Below are 25,457 nucleotides of genomic sequence, written 5' to 3'. Positions count from 1 at the left end.
AGCAGGTAGGGAAGGTGACTATCCCTAGGTCTGAAGGAGAAAGGGGAGGGAGCAGTTCCCAGAACCCTAGTAAAAATGGCAATGAGAAAGGTCCATCTGGCAGGACCTGTGGCCTTTAACAGAGGGACAAAGTCAACCTACAACTTGTCTGGGAGGTTGCTGAGGAATAGATACCCCAACCTCACTCTTAGCCCATTGCAACCCACTTTTTCACCTAGACTGAGCCCAGTCAAAGACAGAGGGAGGAGTCCAGTGATGTAGTCTACAATGTCATCATCCTGGAACATGAATAGAGTGCAGCAGGGTGAATAATGAGTCTGCAGGAACTAATAGAAATATCTGACACAATAGGAAACTATAAGAGGTTTTGAATAGGAGAGGCCCCTGAAATGTGCTCCAATATTACTGAGCTATGTGTGGCCCATAGAATGGAAAAGGAACGGCTCTTGCAATAGGTCTGAGGAGAGAAGCTGAACACTTGGACTAGGGCAATGGTAAAAACTGTGGAAAGAAAAGATTTTAACGAAAAGTTTTAAACCATGCTGCTTCCAGCTAGATGAACATTTTTTTAAAAATTAGTTCCTCACTCAAATTTTGGGGAAGTTATATATTTTCTAATCATAACAAATGATTTTTCTTATTTGTGGGCTTTTCTCCCCAGATCTGAACCTGTGGTCTTGGGAGCCAGGATGACCTGATGTGACATCTAAAGAAGCTTCTGGACTCTGAACAAGAATTCAGTGGCCTGCAGAGCTTGCCATTTGCACTTTTCAAATGCCTTTGGATGATCCAGCACTTTAATCTGAAACTTGTAACAAGACTAGCCAGCACCTGGCCATGAAACTTGCCCCTTCACTGATCTGGACTTATCTCTGGAGCCTATGGCTCTGAGCAAGCACGAATGCACTTTACAAAATTACCCCACTGGATCCTGGACCCACAGAGTGCCTTGAGGCTCCTTCTTGCTGCCAGACTGAAAGCAAAAGGAATTATTTCAAGTTTCCTAAATGATTTCCAAAAGCAGAGATGTGTGGAAATCTCCAGTTACAGAAACAGATGGGTTGCCAATCGAGTTATTTTTTATCTATAGCTTCCTCTGGGTACTGGAAGAGCCTATTGAGACTATGAGCTCATAGATAGGGCTTTGCACAAACTCAAATCATAATTGACATGTTTTATGGCTTACTGGAATCTTGATAGCATCTGAAGTTGTTATAATTAACAGAGAGCATTTAAATATACACTAAGTGCACAAATTGTAAAGACATCAAGCTCTGTTTTTGAGGTCTAAGTCACAAAGCATTTGTTTTAACCTGTAACAGCACCATGTTTAATGGTGGTTGTTTCTGTTTAAACTACATCTTTCCTTTAGAAATTCTTGGTTTCTTTTTAATTTTTTTACCTTAGAAATCAACGATATACAGTCAAAAATATTTGATATGCTCATATGTTGTATCTGCAGCAATTTCAGATGAGTAGCTAAAATGGCCAAAGTCCCAAACTAAGGTTCCTTTTCTGGCCCTCTATATGACTTTAAACTTGAGCTTTCAGTGCCTCAGTTGGCACATCTGTGATACAGCAATGCTAAGTAGTCAAGGCCTTTGATAATTGGCACTATGGAAATCCTGCAAGATCCCACTACCTATGTGTGGAGCAGAAGGGTAACTTGGCTACAGTAACGGCTTTATTTTGTTAAATTTGTTCTTCATACTGGAGCCATGAAGCTCAGAGCATTAGCTGATCCTTGAACTATTCAAATGGGCACATTAGCTAGTATAACAGACTTAGGTAGGTGGGCCTAAAGCAAGCTCCTTAACTGAGCAAAATCTGGGGCTTATGGGAATGAAAGGGTGTGAAATTGACTAACAGACAAATCATACATCTCAGTTTCTCAATTCTCACGTAAATCAGAGAATGCCTTTAAAGAATAAAACTCAATTGTTACTCTTCAACGTTCTTCACATATTCTACTTTTGGGTAAGAAGTTTGCTCAGGGTCTTGCAAGTCAGTAAGGTTAATATCCTGTTATGCCATTTGGCTCCCAAAGATTTGAAGGCCTTTGAGGCAAACTTGGATGTACTTTTCAGGAGGGTTGGGTCCTAGGGATGCTTGATCTGGGGTTCCTGCTGGAGGAGGAGCACTTCCTAACACCACAGAGAGCAGGGCAGGAGACAAGGCCTTCTTCCCTGGAAGAAAGCCCAGCTATGCTACCCCTACCCCCACTCATGCCCCAGATATGTGATGAGTGTGCTGAATTCTTGGGTGGTTTTGTTTAACTCTGCTAGGAACCCAGTGGCATAATGGTTTCTGTCAAAACATTTCCATCTTTGTTCCTAGATTGGGGCTCTCTTTTAGAATACCAAATAGGGAAAGGATATCCTAGCTGTATTATCCTGAAATCTGGGTTCTGTCAGGAGAGAACATCATAAGGCATTATGTCTTAGCTTCAGAAATTTTCTATACTACAGCATGCTATCTTAACACCTAACGTTTATCAAGTACTTGCTATTGCCCAATATTGTTAAGCATTTTACACATACTATTGGAACGAATCATCCCCACTCTCTGAAAAAGACACTATTAATGACTCCATTTTACAGATAAGGAAAGGCAGAGAGAGGTTAAATAATTTAGTTAAGGCTGCTCGTTCAGTTTGAAAGGGATGGAGTCAGAGCAACAAACCTATATTTTTCATTACACATCATAATGTGCCCTGATTTCCTACCATATGGGGTTTAAAGTGGTATTTTTATACTGTGTGGTCTCTTTGCTAGTCAATAATTAATTTCAGAAACAACAGATGCTGGCGAGGGTGCAGAGAAATAGGAACACTTTTACACTGCTGGTGGGAGTGTAAATTAGTTCAACCATTGTGGAAGACAGTGTGGTGATTCCTCAAGGGTCTAGAACCAGAAATACCATTTGACCCAGCAATCCCATTACTGAGTATATACCCAAAGGATTATAAATCATTCTACTATAAAGGCACATGCACATGTATGTTTATTGCAGCACTATTCACAATAGCTAAGACTTGGAACCAACCCAAATACCCATCAATGATAGACTGGATAAAGAAAATGTGGCACATATACACAATGGAATACTGTGCAGCCATTAAAAAAAGGATGAGTTCATGTCCTTTGCAGGGACATGGATGAAGCTAGAAACCATAATCCTCAGCAAACTAACAATGGAACAGAAAACCAAACACCACACGTTCTCACTCATAAGTGGGAGTTGAACAATGAGAACACACGGACACAAGGAGGGGAACATCACACACCAGGGCCTGTTGAGAGGGCAGGGGCAAAAGGGAGGGAGAGCATTAGGACAAATACCTAATGAATACAGGGCTTAAAACTTAGACGACAGGTTGATAGGTACAGCAAACCACCATGGCACATGTATACCTATGTAACAAACCTGCACATTTAGCACAGGTATCCCAGAACTTAAAATAATAATAATAATTAATTTCACTCTTTTCCAGGGAAGTGCTATAGGAGTATAGGTGGTGTGTGGGTTCTGGCATCAGAGATTCAAACCCCAGCTCAACTAGGTATGAGTTATACAACTTTGAATATATTGGTTGACCTCTAAGCATCAGTTTACTTCAATATAGTGAGACCTGGCTGGGCGCGGTGGTTCACGCCTGTAATCCTAGCACTTTGGGAGGTCGAGGTGGGTGAATCACTTAAAGCCAGGAGTTCGAGACCAGCCTGCCCAACATGGTGAAATCCCATCTCTACTAGAAATACAAAAATTAGCTGGGCATGGTGGCACATGCCTGTAATCGCAGCTACTCAGCAGACTGAGGCAGGAGAATAGCTTGAACCTAGGATGTGGAAGTTGCAGTGAGCCGAAATCACACCACTGCACTCCAGCCTGGGCGACAAGCCAGACTCTGCCTCAAAAACAAAACAAAACAAAAAAAGCATATATATGATATACTGATACCCCATCTCTGCAAACAATTTTTTAAATTTTTTTTTTTTTAATTTAAAGGGGCCAGGTGCAGTGGCTCACGCCTGTAATCCCAACACTTGGGAGGCTGAGGCAGGTGGATCATGAGGTCAGGAGTTCAAGACCAGTCTGGCGAAGATGGTGAAACCCTGTCTCTACTAAACATACAAAAATTAGCCGAGAGTGGTGGCAGGTGCCTGTAATCCCAGCTACTCAGGAGGCTGAGGCAGGAGAATCACGTGGACCCGGGAGGCAGAGGTTGCAGTGAGCCGAGATCACGCTACTGTACTCTAGCCTGGGCAACAGGGCAAGACTCCGTCTCAAAAAAAAATGAAAGCAATTATCTTTCTCGGTTTATCATGATGATTTTGAGCACAGGTTTTGTCATTCCCCTTAGACTCCTAGAGAGCAGAAAAGGAGTGAGATTTTTGCCACGTACCTGGTACATGATAGGTATCTCATGCATGGTCACCTCTGAGACTCATTATATATTGGGAGAATGGCTACTATTAACACTTCTACTTTTTTTTTTTTTTTTTGAGATGGACTTTTGCTTTTGTTGCCCAGGCTGGAGTGCAATGGCACAATCTTGGCCCACAGCAACCTCCACACTCCCCCCACAGGTTCAAGTGATTCTCCTGCCTCAGACTCCAGAGTAGCTGGGATTACAGGCATGCACCACCATGCCCAGCTAATTTTGTGTTTTTAGTAGAGGTGGGATTTCTCCATGTTGGTCAGGCTGGTCTCAAACTCCCAACCTCAGGTGATCTGCCTGCCTCAGCCTCCCAAAGTGCTGGGATTACAGGCATGAGCCACTGCGCCCGGCTAACACTTTTACTTTTTATGGCCTTGATATAATGGTCTAAAACATATATAATGACAATCCTTAAAAAACTTAGATGAGTTATAAGTCTGGAAAAAAAAAGTACTTTTTACAAAAGGAGCAAAAATAGCATTCAGGAGAGTTTGAGGAATTGAGAAAGACTAAACAAACAAAAATCACCTATGATCTCATCAGGCACAAACACTTTCATCTTTGCTGTTTGTTTCTGCTCTTCGTCCATTTATGTATTTAAGTTTGGCTATGGTTGTAACATGTAATTTTCTATACTTTAAAAAATTTGGGGCTGGGCGCAGTGGTTCACGCCTGTAATCCCAGCACTTTGGGAGGCCGAGGTGGGCAGATCACCTGAGGTGGGGAGTTCAAGACCAGCCTAACTAACATGGAGAAACTCCGTCTCTACTAAAAATACAAAATTAACTGGGTGTGGTGGTGCATGCCTGTAATCCCAGCTACTCAGGAGGCTGAGGCAGGATAATCGCTTGAACCAGGGAGGCGGAGGTTGCATCGAGCCAAGACAGCACCATTGCACTCCAGCCTGGGTGACAAGAGTGAAACTCCATCTCAAAAAAAAAAAAAAAGGAAAAGAAAATTGTCATCTACCATAAGCTCACACTTATGTTGCTGACATGTGTTCCTAATTTTCATTTTTAATGGCTGCATAATATTCTACCAAGTGGCTGTGACAAAATTTAATGAACTGTTCCCCCTATTAATGGAAGATTACAGTTGCTTCTGGGTTTTTTGCCAGTTTAGTTACAAGCTTTTGTGCTGGATATCCTCCACTTGACCCTCCAGATCCATTCTCCAGCCTTCTCCTCCCTGTTTTGGGTCCTATGAGGCTGACTTGTATGGACTATATCAATGGGCTCCATTGCTGTCTGGCTTTTGATTGGGTTCAGCCAATGGGGACACTGGCAGGAGATCAGAGAATGGGAGAACAGTAATGCCAGGGTACTCATTCCCCAGGCTTTCCCTCTCCAGGGTCACTGCTGGTTGGATAATTCTCTCAACTAAAGGTCGCAGCTCTTGTTGAATGACCCTTTCCACATGGCTGCATCTGCCTGTGGGTTCCAGTAACTGCTCTCTCCCATTCCCTTTTCATATCTGGGTGCCTATGTGTCCCCTCACCCCTGCAACAAAGACACACACGTGTGAAAACACACACACACACACACACCTGTTCCTGCTAGCCCTTGGGTACTACACTATTCCTTAGAGTTCCCTATATCCGGCCCACGCCTCTACAAAGAATCTCTTTAATTAGCTCTCAAATTATGCAGTTCAATGTCCTAAATTATATATCATGCTATTTCAGATAATGCATGTCTTTTTACATCTAATTTCATAAGGATGGGTACCTGAAAAGAGAATTATGGAGTCAAAGAAATGTGAACACTTCAGGCTCTTGAGTACATACTGTCAATTTACTTTTGAAAAGGATCTGTTTGCATTTCTACCAGTGCATCCTTCCAGCACTGGATATTTTTAAATATAATTTTGCTAAGTCAATAGGTTAAAAAATGGTACTTTATGGTAATTTAAGTTTTCATGTCTTGGATTACCCTTAAGTTTGCTTATAAAACCTAGTTCTTGCTGTGCACATTGTTATTCTGGAGTTTGTTTAAATCTGTTCCTCCCTTCCCCACTCATTCTCTAGTTGTATAATCTATTTCCTTCATAACTCAATTTTTTAGAAGATCAACTTTTTAAAGCCTCAATGTCTTCATCTATTTACAGATATCCTAATAATAACACCTCTCTCACAGAATTATTGTGAGAATTAAATGAAAATAAGCATGTAGCATATAAGAAGCATCCAAGAAACATGAATGCTTTCCTCCTTAATAATTATGCATGGAGTTTAATTGACAAATTATGTCTATTTTTTGAAAATATTGTGTCAGTTTTCTTTCAAGTTTATATTGAAATTTACCTTATAAAATAATATTATAGATGAGCAGAACAATTCAATATTATCCAGATTTGTTTTTATATATTACGTGACTTTAGAAGATTTGTAACCCTTTTAAGCCAAAATCTTAAAAACTGTATTTATTTATTTATTTTATTCTATTTTATTTTGAGACAGGGTCTCACTCTGTCTCCCAGGCTGGAGTGCAATGGTGCAACCATGGCTCACTGTACCTTGACCTCCCAGGCTCATGTGATCCTCACACATCAGCTTCCTGAGTAGCTGGGAGTATAGGCACATACCACCACACATGTGTTATCTCAGGTCTGGTTTCTATTATACAGATCAAGTAATGCTTTGGTAGGCTACACATCTATTATCTATTTAATTCTTTTGTGTGTGTGTGTGTGACAGAGTTTCACTCTTGCTGCCCCGGCTGGAGTGCAATGGCAGGATCTCGGCTCACTGCAACCTCCGCCTCCCGGGTTCAAGCGATTATCCTGCCTCAGCCTCCTGAGTAGCTAGGATTACAGGCATGCGCCACCACGCCCGGCTAATTTTGTATTTTTAGTAGAGGCGAGGTTTCTCCACGTTGGTCAGGCTGGTCTTGAACTCCCAACCTTGGGTGATCCTCCCACCTCGGCCTCCCAAAGTGCTGGGATTACAGGCATGAGCCACCACTCCCGGCCCACATCTATTTAATTCTTAGAGCCAACCACCACCAAAGATTATTCCTGCCAGTAAAAAAATTCCGATTGCTACTCTGGGATCTCATCATCCACATTGAAATCAGGCAGCTTTTCCCACCTCATCCTTGTCCTATAGAAGACAGCTGCCTGAACATGTTCAAGGGTGCTGGGGCTTCTCCCACTAAAGCATTTCTCAATGCTTTAGAGAAGAAACTATTCCTTAGGCCCTTTCAGGACCAAGTGTTGTGAGGGAAGAGGTGCAGTTATACATAGTCAATTACTCCCTTATTTCTATCTCCTATACATTATTCCAGAGAAATTCTGGCAACTCAACACCGTTAAATGTTACCTACTAGTGAGTCCAAATTTCAGCCAATCAACTAAGCAAATAGTGCCATTCACAGCTGCTCTAGCTAATACATTTGTTTCAGCTAGCTTTTGTTGTATAACAAACTATCCAAAACTTAGTGACTTAAAATAACCATTTATGTTTTTATTATTTTGTAGGATAACAATTTGGGCTGGGCTCAGTGGAGGCAACTCATTTGTGCTCTACGTGGTGTCAGCTGCGATCACTCATGCATTTGCAGTCAGTTGGCAGTTTGGCTGCCAGATGACTGGTCTCAGATGGCTTCATTCATATCTTCCTATTGGTGCTGGCTGTTGGTAAAACCATGTATCCTCAGTAGGATAGTCCAGGCTTCTTCAACATAGAGGCTAATCCAAAAACAGCAAAAAAGAGAGAAAACCCCATGTGCGAGTGCTTTCCAAGTCTCTGTTTGTATCATATTTGCTAACAATGTTCCATTATCCAAAGCAGCACATAACCATGCCGAAAATCAATGTGTAAAGTAATTACATGAAGGCATGATACTATTACTGTAATCATCTACAACATTAAGTCCAAAACTATCTGGAAAGTGTAGTATATCAGGACTACCTTAATCTGGCCCCAATTCAATGTTATCTTCTGTGCTCCTGGGTCTAATGCCTTTAGAAGTCATCCCCATACATATTAGTCTGGTTTCCTCTAATGTTAAGTTAACAAAATCTTACGATTCTTTTGAAGTATAAGACTTTTCCTCCTGAGCTAGACTCTGCTCTTCCCACCTCCGTATATTCTGGGAACTGACTCTAAATAAAGGCCATGAGAGTTGGGAGCACTGGGGCTGAGAAAGAATAGGGATCTCCCTTGCAAGGCAAGTGCCTCATATGGGCTTATTACAGGCTTTCAAACAAGGAAAGGCTAGTATCATCAGACAAGAAATGAGAGGCTTATTCCACTATCAAGGGAAACTCAGGGATGCTTGGGGGTTTCAACATTCTCAGTTTCATCCAAATCCACCAAAATGTCCCCATTCCTAGTCTCAGAATCCTACTCCTTTCAAATTACTGAGAAAACTTTCACATATGAGACTCAGCCAGTCTGTGAATGATTAATTTGGGTTGAATTTTTCAGTCATGTCTTTCATGTCTAGTGATTCCTGTAATTAGAAGGAATAAGAGGTACTTTCAGGGCAATCTTAGAAGCCCTCTGGTGCTCTGAATATGATTTCAGGTGAAAGCCCTGTTATTTGCTTCCTGTAAGCACCCTGGAGAAATCAGAAGCAGCCATCCCACATTACATTCCTTATAATCATCTTTACCTCCATAATGGTTAAATGCAACAGCTACTTGGTCTCCAGAAGCTTGCCTTTCATTGGTATTCAACTCTAGCAAGAATAGATGATAATTTAATCAATTGTGATGCCCTTGCATGCCATAGACAACTAGTGGCAAGGAGTTCAGTTCTCAATTCAAACCAATCTAACACCAACCACAAATCAAATCAATCCCAGAATGTCAGAATTTGAGAATCTGTTTCCTAGGACCACACCTAGTATCAAGTACTAGTATCAACCAGGGTCCACTCATAAAAATAGAGTGTATTTAATATTAGGAACTTGTAATAAAGATATAAGAAGACTAAAAGGGAAAAAAAGTGGATGCCAAATATTAGAACTACAGACAGCAGCTACCTTTCTGCTACCTATTGCTACAGGCATGACACATTCAGGAACTAGAAACAGGAAATAATTCCCCCTACCACCTTCCAGTCCCCAAGGGCTTCCCATTTACTGAACTTAACAGGAAGCTAGTTGACAAGGGAGGCTGGCAAATGAAATTCATCAAAATTCCAGCCCTGGCACATCAGAGCAGAGGAGAGGAGGATGGACTTAGAGTTGAGAACAGGAAGTAAATAACCAACTCACACCTCAATCAAAATCTATCTGGATGAAGTGGAGACGTATCCATTAAGAGATGAGAAATAGAGAGACTATAAATTCCAATTAGATTGTAGCACAAGGAATTGTCTTAAACTTTGTGGCATCTGACCCTGTAACAAGGGCCCAATGTATATTTGTTGATTAGTTTTATGAGAAAAATAACAATTGGGAATCTGCTTTGACCATGAGCATAAGACAAAATAAACTTATTTATTTATTTACTTATTTATTTTTGAGACGGAGTCTTGCTCTGTTGCCCAGGCTGGAGTGCAGTGGTGCGATCTCAGCTCACTGCAAGCTCCGCCTCCTGGGTTCATGCAGTTCTCCTGCCTCAGCCTCCCAAGTAGCTGGGACTACAAGTGTGTGCCGCCATGCCTGGCTAATTTTTTGTATTTTTAGTAGAGATGGAGTTTCACCGAGTTAGCCAGGATGGTCTAGATCTCCTGACCTCATGATCCGCCTGCCTCGGCCTCCCAAAGTGCTAGGATTACAGGCGTGAGCCACCATGCCCAGCCTTTAAGTACATTTTGTAGAAGTTGTATCAAAATTCATTGGCTGCAAATGAGAGAAAATCTGATGCAAACTGGCTTAAATTTTTAAAAGATAACGTGTTCGCTTATGTAACTGAGCAGCCAAATGTGCAACTGCGTATAGGGGGTCTAACAAATGTCTTCAGGTTTCAAATTCCATCATTTCTTCACTCTGTTTCCTTTTTGTTGATGCCATTCTCAGACAAGACATCTCCTCTTAATTACAAGATGGATGCCAATGATTACTAAACCTTTCAGATTCAAATATTTTACAAGTAAAATAAAGCCAGAGAATTTTTCTCAGCATTCTCACCAAAATCCTGAGATTTACACTGGAAAACTTATGTGATGTGCCCTCTCCAGAACATGTCTTAGGTCTGGAGCTCCACCCAGATCACATGAACTGAAAGTGGAGAGTAAATCAAAGTGACATCTTTTGTGCTAAGATGTTGCAATTGCCCAAATGCATCTGGGGACTTCTCCTAGAATTTATAGCAGAAGGTGTTAGGTGTCCATTATAAGAAAAATATCACTATCATATAACACCCCTGGGGGAAATATTTCTAAATTTCAGACGAAATATATTTTTAGCGCATTGTCTTTCCTGATAATGTATTTCCTGCCTGTCATGGGATATGTCTGTGTTAAAGTGCTGCGCAGGGTTGGACTACATGTTATTCCTTGTGCTGGGTTTGAAACATTAGATTGCCAATGTCTCATTGCTGGTATCCAAAATGAGGTTTAATTAAGTTTATCATTATAGCTAATCTTCATACCATGCACCAGACATTGCTCTAATAGCTTCACATGTATCATTTCATTTAAACTTCATAACTCAGTGTATTGTCTTGTCTATTTTACACGTGTATTAGTCTGTTCTTGCATTGCTATAAAGAACTACCTAAGACTGGGTAATTTATAAAGAAAAGAGGTTTTATTGACTCATGGTTCCACAGGCTGTACAGAAAGCAAGGCCAGGGAAGCCTCAGGAAACTTACAATCACGGCAGAAGGTGCAGGGGAAGGCAGGTCTTACATGGCCTGAGAAAGGAAGAGGAAGAGCAGGGGGAGGTGCTACACACCTTTAAACAACCAGACCTCATGAAAACTCACTCACTATCATGAGAACAGAAAAGGGAAATTCTACCCTCATGATCCAATCACCTCCCACCAGGCCCCTCCTCCAACACTGGGGATCACAATTCGACATGAGATTTGGGTGGGGACACAAATCCAAACCGTTATCAACATGTAAGCAAACTAAGGCCCAGTGAAGTTAGATAAATTGCTCACATCACACAGCTAGTGGCAAAGCTAGATCTTAAGATTTTGCGAGCCAGACACGACATCAGGCCAAATATCCTAGACCTGCACCAGTCAAGCCTTCAATACATAGTATTTTGTAATTATATATGTGTTTGGTTTTCTCCAACAGCCTTTGAGGTATTAGGAGCAGGACCTGGCTTTTTATTCATTTTTATAGTCCCGGAACCCAGTACAAGGATTCGCACATAGAAGATACTTAACGAATATCATGGAATTGAATTGAAAGCAGTGTGCATGGAGTTGAGGCAAGAGAGGCCAATGTGGAAAAATGTTTAGTGAATCTCCAGCATGTCCAATGGAGAAGGGTCTCTGTCCATCCAGCCCACACTCCTCCTATGTGAATGCATCAGAGTCATGTAGCTTGTTGACACTAGCCATTAAAATAATTCTAGCCACCACCACCATCCTTCACCCCATCTATGGTCTATGCTTACTGTGGAACCTGATTATAATTAGACTCCTTATACAGGGTTTTCTATAGGAATAGACTTTTCAAAGCAACTTCTGATACGCATGTCAATGGCATTTCTTATTATAGAAAAGTCCCTTAGGAATTTGGTTAGTGTGATCCAGTTTTTAGTCTAATTCTGAGTTTACTCACAGAAATCTAGAATCAATTTTCTAGACCTTTGAGAGAAGACCTGGTGATGACAACAAGAATACCATTTGACCCAGCAGAAATACCATTTGACTTAGCAATCCCATTACTGGGTATATACCCAAAGGAATATAAATCATTCTATTTTAAAGATACATGCACACGTATGTTCATTGCAGCACTATTCACAATAGTAAAGACATAAAATCAACCTAAATGCCCATCAATGATAGACTAAATAAAGAAAATGTAGTACATATACACCATGGAATACTATGCAGCCTTAAAAAGGAACAAGATCATGTCCGTTGCAGAGACATGGATGGAGTTGAAAGCCATTCTCCTCAGCAAACTAACGCAAGAACAGAAAACCAAACACTGCCTGTTCTCACTTGCAAGTGGGAGCTGAATGATGGGAACACATGAGCACATGAGGGGAACAAAACACACTTGGGCCTGTCAGAAGCGGGGGTAGGGGGAGGGAAACCATCAGGAAAAATAGCTAATGGACGCTGGGCATTAGGTGATGGGATGTTCTGTGCAGCAAACCACCATGGCACACCTTTACCTATGTAACAAACCTGCACATCCTGCACATGTACCCCTGAACTTAAAATAAAAGTTAAAAGAAAATTTAGAATGGGAAAAAAGGACAGAAGGAAATATGTTAAAATATGAATAGATTTTGTTAAAGTGTTGGGGTTGTGTGTAATTTCTTTCTTTTCTCTGTTTTACAAGATTTTTTGTCAGGTAGTACAGTAACTTTCGTAAAATGTTATTTTAAGTAGTTTTCCTCTGTGACATGGAAATCAGAGCTCTGTAAAGCTTACTGAAGAAACATCATGGTGTTCAGAAACAGCAATGATACCCCTGGCAATATGTGTTATTAGGAATATGAATATCTGTCAATTGTTTACAAAATTTTGGGGGATCCCTCTAAGGAGTTTTTTTCTTAATGTTGAGGGAAAAAAAACCCTAAAAGCTCATTTTCTTTCCTTTCTTCTTCTCCTTTGTTTTCTCACCTATAAAATTAGAATGGCAATAACAGTGACTCTTTGTCAATGTCATGAGATTATGAGTAATTTTTTTCTTTACATTCTTCTTGTATTTGAAAAGCTTTAAAAATAAACATTTTAAATTCAAAAAAATAAATCTTTAAGCAATCTTTAAAAATATTTTGAAATTTTAGAATTTCAGTGTCTGCTTATTATAAATCAAAAGGTCACATAAATGCCAGATATAATGTTTCTGGGGCAAAATTTTTAGATGTACAACTTGTGTTTCTTCCCTATGTCAAGTGCAAACTTTCACCTGTGTTTTCATGAGACTCTAAAGAGAAACTACAAGAAAAGTGTAGTAAGTGGAAGTTTGAAAAGGCACTGGGTTTGCCAGCATCCTGCTTGCCTAATCAAACATCATGCAGCCCCAGCACAGAACGCATGACTGAGCTGCGGCAGAACATGTGAGGTGCATGTGATTGGAGGAGCTGCCGAGCATCTTTCCACTAGTGCTCTGGGGAGTTGTCTTCAAGAACCAATGTCCTGAAGGCAGAAAACTCAAGGGTGGGGAGTGAAAGGGGTCTTTCCAAAATATAAAAACTTTTCTGAGTGTTCTCAAAATGAAGACAAGGAAAGAACAGTTTCTGTATGTGAGTGTGTGATAGTGGAATGTGACATTTGAAAGCTGTTAGGGAAAATGCCAATCTGGTAGGCTACAGTTGTATCCCCTGAGAAGCAAAATGGAAAGTTTAAATCCAGGTTGACTAGTGCCTCTACTTTCTTACATTCATCAACAAGACAGGGTGATTCACTGGACTGCCCTGACAGCGTCCCCACCCTTTCAGGGCTATGTGGCATAAAGGCAGCTCATCTAGTCCCCAGGGTATTTCAGACTCTGTATTGAGACTCTGAAACCCCCAGTCAGCACTGTGTACTTGTGAGAAATAGAAAGTACATATTAGATATGCTCTACCTTGACTTTGAGGAATGTATAGTGAGCTGGAGAATACACTACAAAAAAACAAAGCTACACGCAATCAAGTGATTGGTAAGTGGGACCAGACCATAAGACCCAAAGGAATTGAGGATGGGTGGGAGCTCCCCATGGGCAGGAGTAGCCCAAGACAGCAGAGAAGGAAAGAAAAATGCAATTTGGGACGCCAAGGCTGGCGGATCACTTGAGGTCAGGAGTTCGAGACCAGCCTAGCCAACATGGTAAAACCCCGTCTCTACTAAAAATACAAAAGTTAGCCGGGCATGGGGATGAGTGCCCACCAGTTACTTGGGAGGCTGAGGCAGAAGAATTGCTTGAGCCCAGGAGGTAGAGCTTCCAGTGAGCTGAGATCATGCCACTGCACTCCAGCCTGGGTGACAGAGCAAGACTCACCTCAAAAAAAAAGTTTTTTTAAAGTTTACAAAGCATTTTCAAATGTCCTGTTATACTAGTTGAGCCTCACTACCACCTGGTAAAGGGAGTAGAACAAATATTCACATTTTATGGATGAAGAAACTTGGGCTTATAGAAGATAAGTAACTTGCCCAATTTATCCCATTTCTTTTTCAGTAAAATTACCAGTTTGGGGTGGGCATGGTGACTCACACTTGTAATCCCAGCACTTTGGGAGGTTGAGACAGGCAGACGGCTTGAGCTCAGGAGTTCAAGACCAGCCTGGGCAACATGGCAAAACCCTATCTCTACAAAAATTACCCAGGTGTGATGGTGCATGCCTGTAATCCCAGCTACTAGGGAGGCTGAGGTGGGAGGACTGACTTAGCCCAGGAGGTCAAGGCTGCAGTAAGTTGTGAATACACCACTGCACTCTAGCCTAGGAAACAGAATGAGACCCTGTCTCAAAGTTTGGTAGCTTAGGGAGTTACAAGTTTGGTAGCTCAGGGAGTTGCCATAGACATAGAATATGTTGATTTTTAATCACAGCACACAACAAGATGTACATTTATATCCTTGTGAATAAGTGAATATGGTTGAGAGAAGAGGTTAGGTTGACAAAGCAACTGCTAAAAATTGTCTTTCTTTTTCCCTTTCTCTTATGGGTAACTTGGATGAAAACATAGAAGATGAGCTTATAATATATGATGATTAATAAAGCAGGGAGGGAGAGTCAGCTGGATAGAAGAGTTTCTATTTTAAAATCCCAGTTTGCCACAGTGGCTCACACCTGTAATCCCAGCATTTTGGGAGGCCAAGGCGGGCAGATCACTTGAGGTCAGGAGTTCAATACCAGCCTGGGTGGGCAACATAGCAAAATCTCATCTCTACAAAAAATACAAAAACTAGCCAGGTGTGGTGGAGTGGCCTGTGATCCCTGCTAATTGGGAGGCTGAGGTGGGAGGATTGCTTGAGCCCGGGAGGTTGAGGCTGCAGTGAGCCAAGATTGTACCACTGCACTCCAGCCTGGACAACAGAGTGAGACCTTGCCTCAAAAAATAAAAATAAAAAATAAAAATAAATTAAGACCCACGCTGAATCACTAGGTCAAAACCAAAGAGGTAGAATGTAAGGTCCTGCTTTTGATCCACACACCTAAGATGGAAGAGCAGTTTGTTAACAGTTAATATAAAAAAGTTCTGGAGATTTAATAGAAAAGAATTTAAATGGTATCATACTCATAAACTACAAATGTGCCATAACTGCAAATGCAGTTTGAATTGAAATCCAGTTGCTTAAAAACTAAAGAGGTTGGGCATGGTGGTTCATGCCTATAATCCCAGCCCATTAAAAGGCCAAGGCAGGTGGATTGCTTGAGCCCAAGAGTTTGAGACCAGCCTGGGCAACATGACGAAACCGCATCTCTATAAAAAATACAAAAATTAGCTGGGCGTTATGGCGCATACTTGTAGTCCCAGACTATGGAGGCTTAGGTGGCAGGATCACCTGAGCTCGAGGAGATCAAAGCTGCAATGGACCATGATCTCACCACTGCACTCCAGCCTAGGCAACAAAGTGAGGCCCTGTCTCAAAACAAAACAAAAACACTAAGGAGAACTTCAGCAGCATTGATAGGACACTGTTCAGAACCGGGAACAAATAGTCCTGTGGAACCTACTATGTCTAGGCCAGGCTACCTCTAGAATATTTTGTTCTATTGTGGGCCCCACTTGTTAATTGGTACATTAATAAATGAGAGTAGATCTGGAAGGAAGCACCCAAGATGGCAATTGGGCTTGAAGCCACCCCTAGACTAGGAATACCAGAAGAAGATGGGTGCATTTCTCCTGGAGAAGAATTATCAAGGGAAGACATGAGAGCCAATATCAATAGGTACAAGTTACATTGAAGCAGAATTTGACCCAGAAATGGAAAGAATTCACTAACAACTAGAGCTATTCATCAAAGGTTGACCTCCTGGTTCCTGGATATATCTACATAGCCTGGAACTACCATTTTTCAGGATACTCTGGAAGGTATTCTTCCCTTAGGTGATGAATTACAAATATCCTTCTTACTCTAAGATCCCATAATTCTTCAAACTAGACACTTAACTCCTATGAGCCTCAGTTTCCTGAGAAGACTAAAATGAAATGGCTTGTAAATCCCCTTCCAGCTCTTCTATCCTTCTATGAAGTACTTGGTCCTAAAGGGCACCCTAGTTTATGTTTCACAGAGATACCAGAAACAGGAATCTTTTATCTTCAGCTTGACTCTCAAGATGTTAACCTCAAGTGAACTTTTTTCTACCAGCTGAAATATGTCCTTAAAGTCTTTGAGTCAATGAATCATGAAATGATCTAAGTTTTCAAATTTCATTTGTAGAGTTCCTTAAGAACTATGTCCACTTGCCACATTCTTTTCTGATTATTATTCTTTTTTTCCTCAACCCTGTTTTTTAACCCAAACATCCTACTTTCAACCCTCTTTGTATCTAAGGATGGAACGAGGCTGATGACACAGACAAGAAACTTGTGAAACATAGCAAGTATCTGCCTTTTATCTGGTGGATAACGTCAGGACTAGATAAGGGCTGACGCGAAATTCTGGGCTGGGCTTTAAGGCTTTAAGGCATAGTTTTGCCTCAAAGAATTGCCTCCAGACAGGACAAGTCACTGTAAGCAAAGTGTGATTGCATCTGAGCATGATAGGAGGCCAGCTGGGAAGTCCCTGCCCTTTCCCTGCACATGCACTTCCCCCATTTTCTCCACCTTTCTACCTCAACACTTCACTTTCGGAGATGATTTATTTTAGGGCTCAAAGCATTTTTAGACTGTAAGTTTTTTTGTTGCTATTTATTAGCTCAACCAGGGCCATGTACCAGAACTTGGGGGAAAGGGCCATTTCTATGGAAATGGAGATAGGGTCCAGGCCTATCCTGAGAAAGTGCAATCATGAGGAGACCATCCTGTTCTTTTTCATGTATTTTATCATTCATTTGGTACTAAGCACCGTACTAGGCACCAAGATAGAGAGATAGTAAAACATCAGCCTTGTCGTCAAAGGGTTTGCAGATCACGGAAGCCCTCTCTCTCTCTCTCATCTTTTACATAGGTGATACCCTATATAACAAGAAGAGATATCACAGGATGACTAAAACAGGCAAAGCAGCTGGAATATGTGTGTGGCCGGGACAGCCCAAGGCAGGGCCTTAACTCTAGTAATGGTGCTGACAGCTTTAGTCACTGAAGGGAGCAGCTAGGACCTGCTGGTTTGGTCAACAGGGGAAAACAATCAAGGGAGGGAAAAGTGATCTTATAAGGACTGGAGGGAAGTCAAACAGAACATCTCAGCCAAGTGCCATGTATTTTTTCTATAGGGTTCTATATTTTCTGCAACTCATATACAGAATTAAGTAAGAGTCACCCTGGGCTATATTGGTAAGAGCAAACAGCTGGAATTTCTCAAAACTTTCTTTTGAAGCCTCAAGCAGCAGCAGGCAGATGGAAGAAGTAACATGTTGTGGTGGTTCTCAGACTTTTTACCACCCCCAAAACACTGAAGGATAATTCCTCACTCTCCCGTCAGTAACAACCACTAACTTCTGCAAAGATTCACAGCCATTTGGGGTACATATCAGAATATCATGGAGAAGCAGGAAGTGGGGAGCAATTTCATAAAGTTTCCTACTTGAGTCTAATGTAACCGTTTCCCACTTGACCTGAGATGTATAGGTAGCTTGCATGAGTTGAATCCAGCTCTGCTATTAACCGTGCATGACTACAGACAAGTCTCTCTCTTTGAACCTTAGTTTCCTCATATATAAAACAATGAACCTTACCTGGCAGTGTTATTGAGAGGAACTACAGAGCCTGTAACAGTTAGTATATAGCAATATAGCTAGATCATTTTTTTCTTTTCTTTTCTTTCTTTTTTTTTTTTTTTTTTTTTTTTTTTTTTGAGACAGAGTCTCACTGTGTTGCCCAGGCTGGAGTGCAGTGGCACGATCTCGGCTCACTGCAACCTCCACCTCCCAGGATCAAGCGATTTTCTTGCCTTAGCCTCCCAAGTATCTGGGATAAAGATATCCACCACCATGCCCAGATAATTTTTGTATTTTCAGTAGAGATGGGGTTTCACAATGTTGACCAGGCTGGTCTCAAATTCCTGACCTCAAGTGATCCACCTGCCTCGCCCTCCCAAAGTGCTGGGATTACAGGCATGAGCCACTGTGCCTAGCCCATAAAGCCAGATCTTAATGAGCAATTAGCTACTAGTATAATAATTTGTTTTAAAAGCTATATTATGGGATAACAGAGTCTACTCAGTCAGCCTTTATGCAAAAGTGAAAATCTTGGGATTCTCAGAAATATGCTCTCAATAGTAAATGCCCTATGTAATGAGGTGCACCAGCTTAGGTTGGGGGCACTGGGCCCATAAAATCTTAATTGTTAAAATTAAGAAGTTGGGTGCAAGGACAGAGAAAAGCTACTATTTCCAAGTTGCCAAATTAAAAAATTTACCTATCTGGAAGGTAATTTTTTTTACCCCTTAACAGACCTTTAAGTGTATAACAGAAGGGAGATTCAAAATTTACATTTGAAACTGATTGTTTGAGGGGAAAAAAATCTAAATAAAAATTTTAACAATCACATAAATATAAAGCCAAGATCTTAATCTGGAATGGGAAGGTTAAGACCATTCATTAATTCAACAAATATTTACTGAGCAGCCCTGAGACTGTTTTCCTTGGGGTCTGGGAAGGGGAGCCATGGTCAATGGACTCTTGTTATCTGTTATCTGTAGGAAGATTGATCCCTACCACAAGGTAGAGGGACAGGGAATAAAGGGGAGATACTCCTCTTATGAGATAAAGGTAAGGGATGTTCTAGAGGGCCCAGTTTGATATTTTTCTTTTGTTTTCTTTTTTTTTTTTTTTTTTTTTTGAGACGGAGTCTCGCCCAGTCTGGAGTGCAGTAGTGCAATCTCAGCTCACTGCAAGCTCCGCCTCCCGGGTTCACGCCATTCTCTTGCCCCAGCCTCCCGAGTAACTGGGACTACAGGCGCCCGCCACTACGCCTGGCTAATTTTTTTTTGTATTTTTGGTAGAGACGGGGTTTCACCGTGTTAGCCAGGATGGTCTCGATCTCCTGACCTCGTGATCCACTTGTCTCAGCCTCCCAAAGTGCTGGGATTACAGGCGTGAGCCACCGTGCCCAACCTGATATTTTTCTTTTCTGCCTTGTTATTTCTTCCCATGATTTTCTTTCAGTAAAATCTCTTTCCCACATCTCTTTCAGTAAAATTTTGTTAAATGTTAGTCTTGTTCTCTGTTTTGGACTCTTAATGGGGCTCTGTTAGTAGATGGTAAGAATTTCTGGGAATTTCCAGAAATTCTTGGGCAAAGTCAGAGACTAACGTTCTTGCAGTTACATAAGGGGATGAGTTCAGCTGAAAGTTGTTTGGGCATTAATTAGAAGTGTGGCCCCTTGAAGGCTGGTGAAATCTGGACACCTCTGTTATACATGGTCCTTGTGGATGGTTTGAATGATCTTCCCAAATTGGTTGGGCACACTCCCATGATATCAGGCTGATGGGCATTAAAAATGCAAATTAGTTCACATGCTGGGGTACAATGCCCTGAACCAGCTGACTTTAATGGACTGCAGATTGCCAATCCAAGGCTATGTTCTTTCATTCCTTTCCTTGCCTTACTTATTTATCATTCATCCTTCCCCTAAGCTTTCTTGGGCCTATTGCCCAAATAAAAGTCAAGAAGAAATTAACACATATGGAAGTGTGCTATGCTAAGTACTATAGGGGGTACTTTGCATGAATTATTTTACTTAACCCCTTACAACACCTTGGCAAGATAGGCAGGATTATCCCCATTTTATCGATGAGAAATGAAAGCTGAGAGTCCTATCTCCCAAGTAACACAGCCAGGTATTATAACGGTCCTGGGGTCCAAATACAGGCTTATATAACTCCAAAGTTCTTTACATCATACCACCAAGAAAAATGTATTTTAGGATTCATCTAATCAAAACATAATTAAGAAGAAAAATGTACTGGGAGAGATGCTTACTGTTTCTAAGCAAACATACGTGATTGCCTATCAAAGAACACTGACCTCAAGCTGCAACTCAAACCGGAGCTGCAGGGGGCTCAGATTCAAACACTTCCTCTCCACTTACAAAACTGCCACAAAGGAAAATGAAATGGTAAAAGGCAGTTTCTGTCAAACTTTGGCAAAACTAGCTAAACTTTATTGGTCAATGGGAGTAGAAGGGGTGATATCTCTCTGTCCTGAGGAATCAAAAAGTTGCCTAACAGGTTAATACAAATCTGACATTTCAAACACAAGTTGTTTTACATATCTGGGCTCAACAGTTTAAGTTTACAAAATATCCCCACCCATCCAAAATCATGTGTACATATGAAGGCACGTCTGCGGTCTACTGTTGGATAATTCACAACCCTCTTATCTAGCACTGGTCATAAGAAAATAGGGCGGCTGTGTTACACAACCATGCAGATGGTGCCCCCTAGTGTTGCACAATGACAAAGCCCTAAAAGCCACCACCTGAAAGCACAATCTAGACTGCTACTTCTCAAACGGACTGTGGTAAAGAATCGTTGTTACTTTGTTTTTTTTCAATCTCCGATCCCTCACAGACCAATACGTTTATAAGCTATAAAAAAATAATTTAGCAGAAAAATTAAATAAGTAAATATATTACAAATAGAAGGCTTAATCTTTTTAACCATTAGATTCAATAGATTTAAAATTATTCCATGAAATTGCTCTAAAGTTTCTACACTCAGTTCCTTTGCAGACCAGGAACAACAGTTTGTGGATGGGCACGAATGCACAGATCACGCTTTGACAAACACTAATACTGCTTCACTTTCTTTCTTTCCTTTTTTTTTTTTTTCTTCTTTTAGACAAAGTCTCACTGCCGCCCAGGCTGGAGTGCAGTGGCACAATCGTGGCTCATTGCAACCTCCACCTCCCAGGTTCAAGCCATTCTCCTGCCTCAGCTTCCCAGGTAGCTGGACTTGCAGGTGTGTGCCACTACACCCAGCTAATTTTGTATATTTAGTAGAGATGGGGTTTCACCATGTTAGCCAGGCTGATCTCAAACTCCCGACCTCAGGTGATCCGCCCACCTCGGCCTCCCTAAGTGCTGGGATTACAAGAGTGAGCTACCACACCTGGCCCATTGCTTCACTTTCAGTTATAAAGTCTTAACCATGGGTTCCTTCTAAGGTGCATTGAACCACTTGACCGTCAATGTGTTGTCCACCTATCAATTAACTACAAATTCTTTCTTTCCTCTTTTTTTTTTTTTTTTAACTCAAGTAACCTGCAGGCCTGCTTAAAGTGGTATTTAATTACTAAAGACTTTCCCTTATTTAAAGAAATAGGGGAAACTTGGAGGTCTAGATTAGATTTCTTTCCAATGGTTGCTATGTAACTTTGGGTAAGACATTTGAAAGATTAAAGTTGCTTCTGATGGCACTACGGTAGAACCTCAATATTTGCATGTTTCTTCCTTCCTTAAATTTCCCTCTCCCTGACACTGTACATACACTTTCTAAAATTTATTTTTTACTTTTTACTTTTTAATTTTTTAAGGAAATAGAGATGGGGTTTCACCATGTTGCCCAGGCTGGTCTCAAACTCCTGGGCTCAAGCAATACACCTGCCCCAGCCTCCCAAAGTGCCTGGCCGCTGTATGTACGCTGTTAAAAGAATCAGATACCAGTAGGAAAGAGGTAAAAAGAGAATATGTAAGCAGAGATATCAATTTGTGGTAAGCATTCAAATTGGTTCTTGTGTAGTCCTATTGTGGAATTTGATTTAAAAGCCAAAACAGACACCACTATATCTCCCCTTTATATCTTTCCTTTATCATCCTTGTTTTGTGGCAACATGCTTCTCTATCATCGACTGATGATACAACATTATGGGTTTTCCATGCTGATTTATCATAAATAGATTGGGGTAATGGTGTTATTTCTCTTCTGTTTTCCCTCCCACAAAGGTTCCCTTTGTGTACCTCAAACTTACTCTTCAACCTGATCTTCTTTTGAGGGAAATTACTCGATGGTTTTTAGGGATTCAACTGAGCTCTGACCTTAGTGACCCAACAAAATCAGAGCCAGCCCTTCAGTCAAGTTCAATAATTATTTTCCACAGGTGCTAAAACCCCAGTTGAACCTGGATATTTTCCCCCTTAATATCCCTTTTAGAGAAAAAGAATCAGAGAATCCCACATGTGGAGTGAGCAGATAACAGAAACCCTAAAGCCTTCCAGATTCAACTGTTCCTGCTGTTCTGATGAGCCACCTGGGGCCACAGTGGGAGAAGACTGAAAACAGAAAAGATAGTGGCTTTTACCGGCTTTGGAAAAGGGTCAGGGTCTCATGGGAGATCAGAAAGTGTGTAGAAAGTCCTGTAGTTACTAGGAAAATGCAGATATCAGTGCCTGACAGACAGTAGGTGCTCAATGTATACATTATATAACTGAATGGTACAGTGAATGGGCAAAAGAAAAGAAGCAGAAAAGGTGAAAGTGAAGGTAGGACAGGTAGAGATGGGATTACCTTTCTTTCCTCCTAGCATCTTTTTTAGGGTTATTTCTTTTTATTTTCCAGCTGCCCCAGGGTGATTTTTCAGTCACTATCTCCAGGCTGAAGACTTCTTGGTCATTCCTTTTTCCAACCTTAGTGATTGCTAGACTAGGAATGCTACAACTCCCAGGTGGAGATTCAAGTTAAACAAGACTGGGTCGTAAGAAAAAAGATGGAGAGAAAAGAAAAGGGAGGCAGGAGTCTGAATTCTGCATTCTCTTCCTTCTGTTTTAATTTGCCAGTTGTTATGGGCAAGTTAAATTCTTCTCATGTCTCTGTTTTTCATAACTGAGAGTTGTAGTTAATATAACTGAGGCACAACTGATAGTAGATCTATGAAAGCATAAAGGGAAATATAGTGTTCAGCAATAACTAAGGAATATGCTTCAAAGCAAACCTTTGCTTCTTATCAGGTGTCACCTAAACAAGCGCTACTCAAACTTTGATATGCAACATGATACACCTAGAGATCTCATTAACATGCAGGTACTGATTCAGTAGGTCTCGGATGGGGCCCAAGATTCTGCAATTCTAACAAGTTGCCTGGTGATGTGGTTTGGATGTTTGTCCCCTCCAAATCTCATGTTGAGGTGTAATCCCCCATGTTTGAGGTGGGGCCTGGGTGTGAGGTGTTTGGATCATAGGAGTAGATCCCTCATGAATGCCTTAGTGCCATCCTCTCGGTGGTGAGTGAGTTCTTGCTCTGAGTTCACCCATAAAAATCCCTAAACTATGAACGAGACTTGGAGAACTTCTGGGTTGGTGAACACATCCACATGCCAGGAGGGCGGTGCACCCCAACTCCAAGAGGAGTGGGGGCCCTTCCGGAGCTTGCTCTGTGTACTTGTTCATCTGGTTGTTCATCTGTATCCTTTACAATAAACCAGTACATGTAAGTTAAAGCATCTGAGTTCTATGAGCCATTATAGCAAATTATTGAATGTAAGGAGGGGGTCTTGGGAATGCCCAATTTGTAGCCAAGTTTAACAGAAGCGTGAGTAACCTGGGACTCACCATTTGTGACTGACATCTGAAGTGGGAGAAGTCTGGTGGAACAGAGCCCTTCACCTGTGGGGTCTGATGCTGATCCCAGGTAGACAGTGTCAGAAGTGAGTGAATTGAATTGAAGGACATCCAGCTGGTGTCTGGAGAGCTGGAGAACTAATTGTTGGTGTGGAAAAACAAAATACGTTTGGCATCAGCAGTACTGTGGGTAGAGTGATACAGTTTTTGTTTTAGGCTGAATTTGGAAACCCAAATGTATAGGCACCTTGATACAATCTTTTAAATGGGGCTAATTTGATTGCTTTTCTTTTTTTCTTTTTTTGAGACAAGGTCTCACTATATTGCCCAGACTGGCCTTGAACTCCTGGACTCAAGCAATCCTTCCACCTCAGCCTCCCAAAATGCTGGGAGTATAGGCATGAGCCACAGTGCCCAGCCCTGATCTGCTTTTCAAGAATTCTTCAGTTGTTTCCATGTAACTGTCTCTCTGACAAGACTGTAAGCTTACAGGAGTTGGGATCAAGACTTAGCCACTTGCACCTCTCTGGGACTGTGGGATGCTGTGTGAAATGTAGTAGGCATTGGATTTGCAGGGAGTTTTCACCTGTCAAGGGCCTTGATAAAATAAGGAAGTGCAAGGTGCTAATAATCCTTGGCTAAAATATCCAGAATTTCACTTTGGGACTGTAAAAGAGATTCCTCTGAGAAACTTGCTAATATCTTTCAAAACCTTAATCCAGATTTTGTCTTCTTACGTCACCTTGTTCTCATTTAGGTCAGTTTCTAATGATGCAACTGTGGTTTTGCAGTAAGGGGAACTGAGAATCTTGAATACTGCATGTTATCACGTGACTTCAGGATGAAATGTCATTCAAAACAAAACAAAAGTTAAACATATTCACACAGAGAGAAAAAGTAAAGCCTAAATTAAATACATCCACACATAGAGAAAACAGAGTATAGTAAAATACCCAAATTTCCAAATTTCCATTTTTCTTTTTGAAGAATTTAATCCCAGATCTCCATAACCTCAGGTCCAGTATAGCAAACAGTTGGGAAGCTGTTTGACAGCACTTTAGGCCTAGTATCTTGGATCTTTTCATCTAAGAGATTGTCTGCTTATCTAGGACCAGATCTATTCAGAGTGATGTGGAATCATATGCGAAAAGAACAGAGATAAGGTCTTTCTGACACATCATGAAATTTAACACTGATGACCACCCAAGGGCCTGTGCTAGAGTCAAGAATTGGGGCCAGGTATGATGACTCATGCTTGTCATCACCCACAGCACTTTG

At 41.2% G+C, this 25,457-nt stretch overlaps 1 protein-coding gene and 1 long non-coding RNA gene across 3 annotated transcripts in view; one reads left to right on the top strand and one right to left on the bottom strand.

Moving 5' to 3' along the window:
• Positions 1 to 1,952, top strand: part of PDCD1LG2 (programmed cell death 1 ligand 2) — a 59,963-nt gene extending 58,011 nt beyond the window's left edge. For both annotated transcript variants that reach the window (XM_050761705.1, XM_050761703.1), the window contains one exon: positions 662 to 1,952. In XM_050761705.1, the coding sequence (XP_050617662.1) occupies positions 662 to 667 (6 nt within the window). In that variant the 3' untranslated portion in view covers positions 668 to 1,952. The remainder of the gene's footprint in view (positions 1 to 661) is intronic.
• The window catches only part of LOC126937884 (uncharacterized), a 101,082-nt gene that overhangs the window by 46,224 nt on the left and 29,401 nt on the right, over positions 1 to 25,457 (bottom strand). The gene's annotated exons all lie outside the window — the stretch shown is intronic.

The sequence above is a fragment of the Macaca thibetana genome, chromosome 15, assembly GCF_024542745.1.
Source record: "Macaca thibetana thibetana isolate TM-01 chromosome 15, ASM2454274v1, whole genome shotgun sequence".
In the NCBI taxonomy this organism is placed as follows: Eukaryota; Metazoa; Chordata; class Mammalia; order Primates; family Cercopithecidae; genus Macaca; species Macaca thibetana.
Note: the sequence above shows the minus strand (reverse complement) of the source record. Positions and strands in the feature narration are given on the sequence as shown.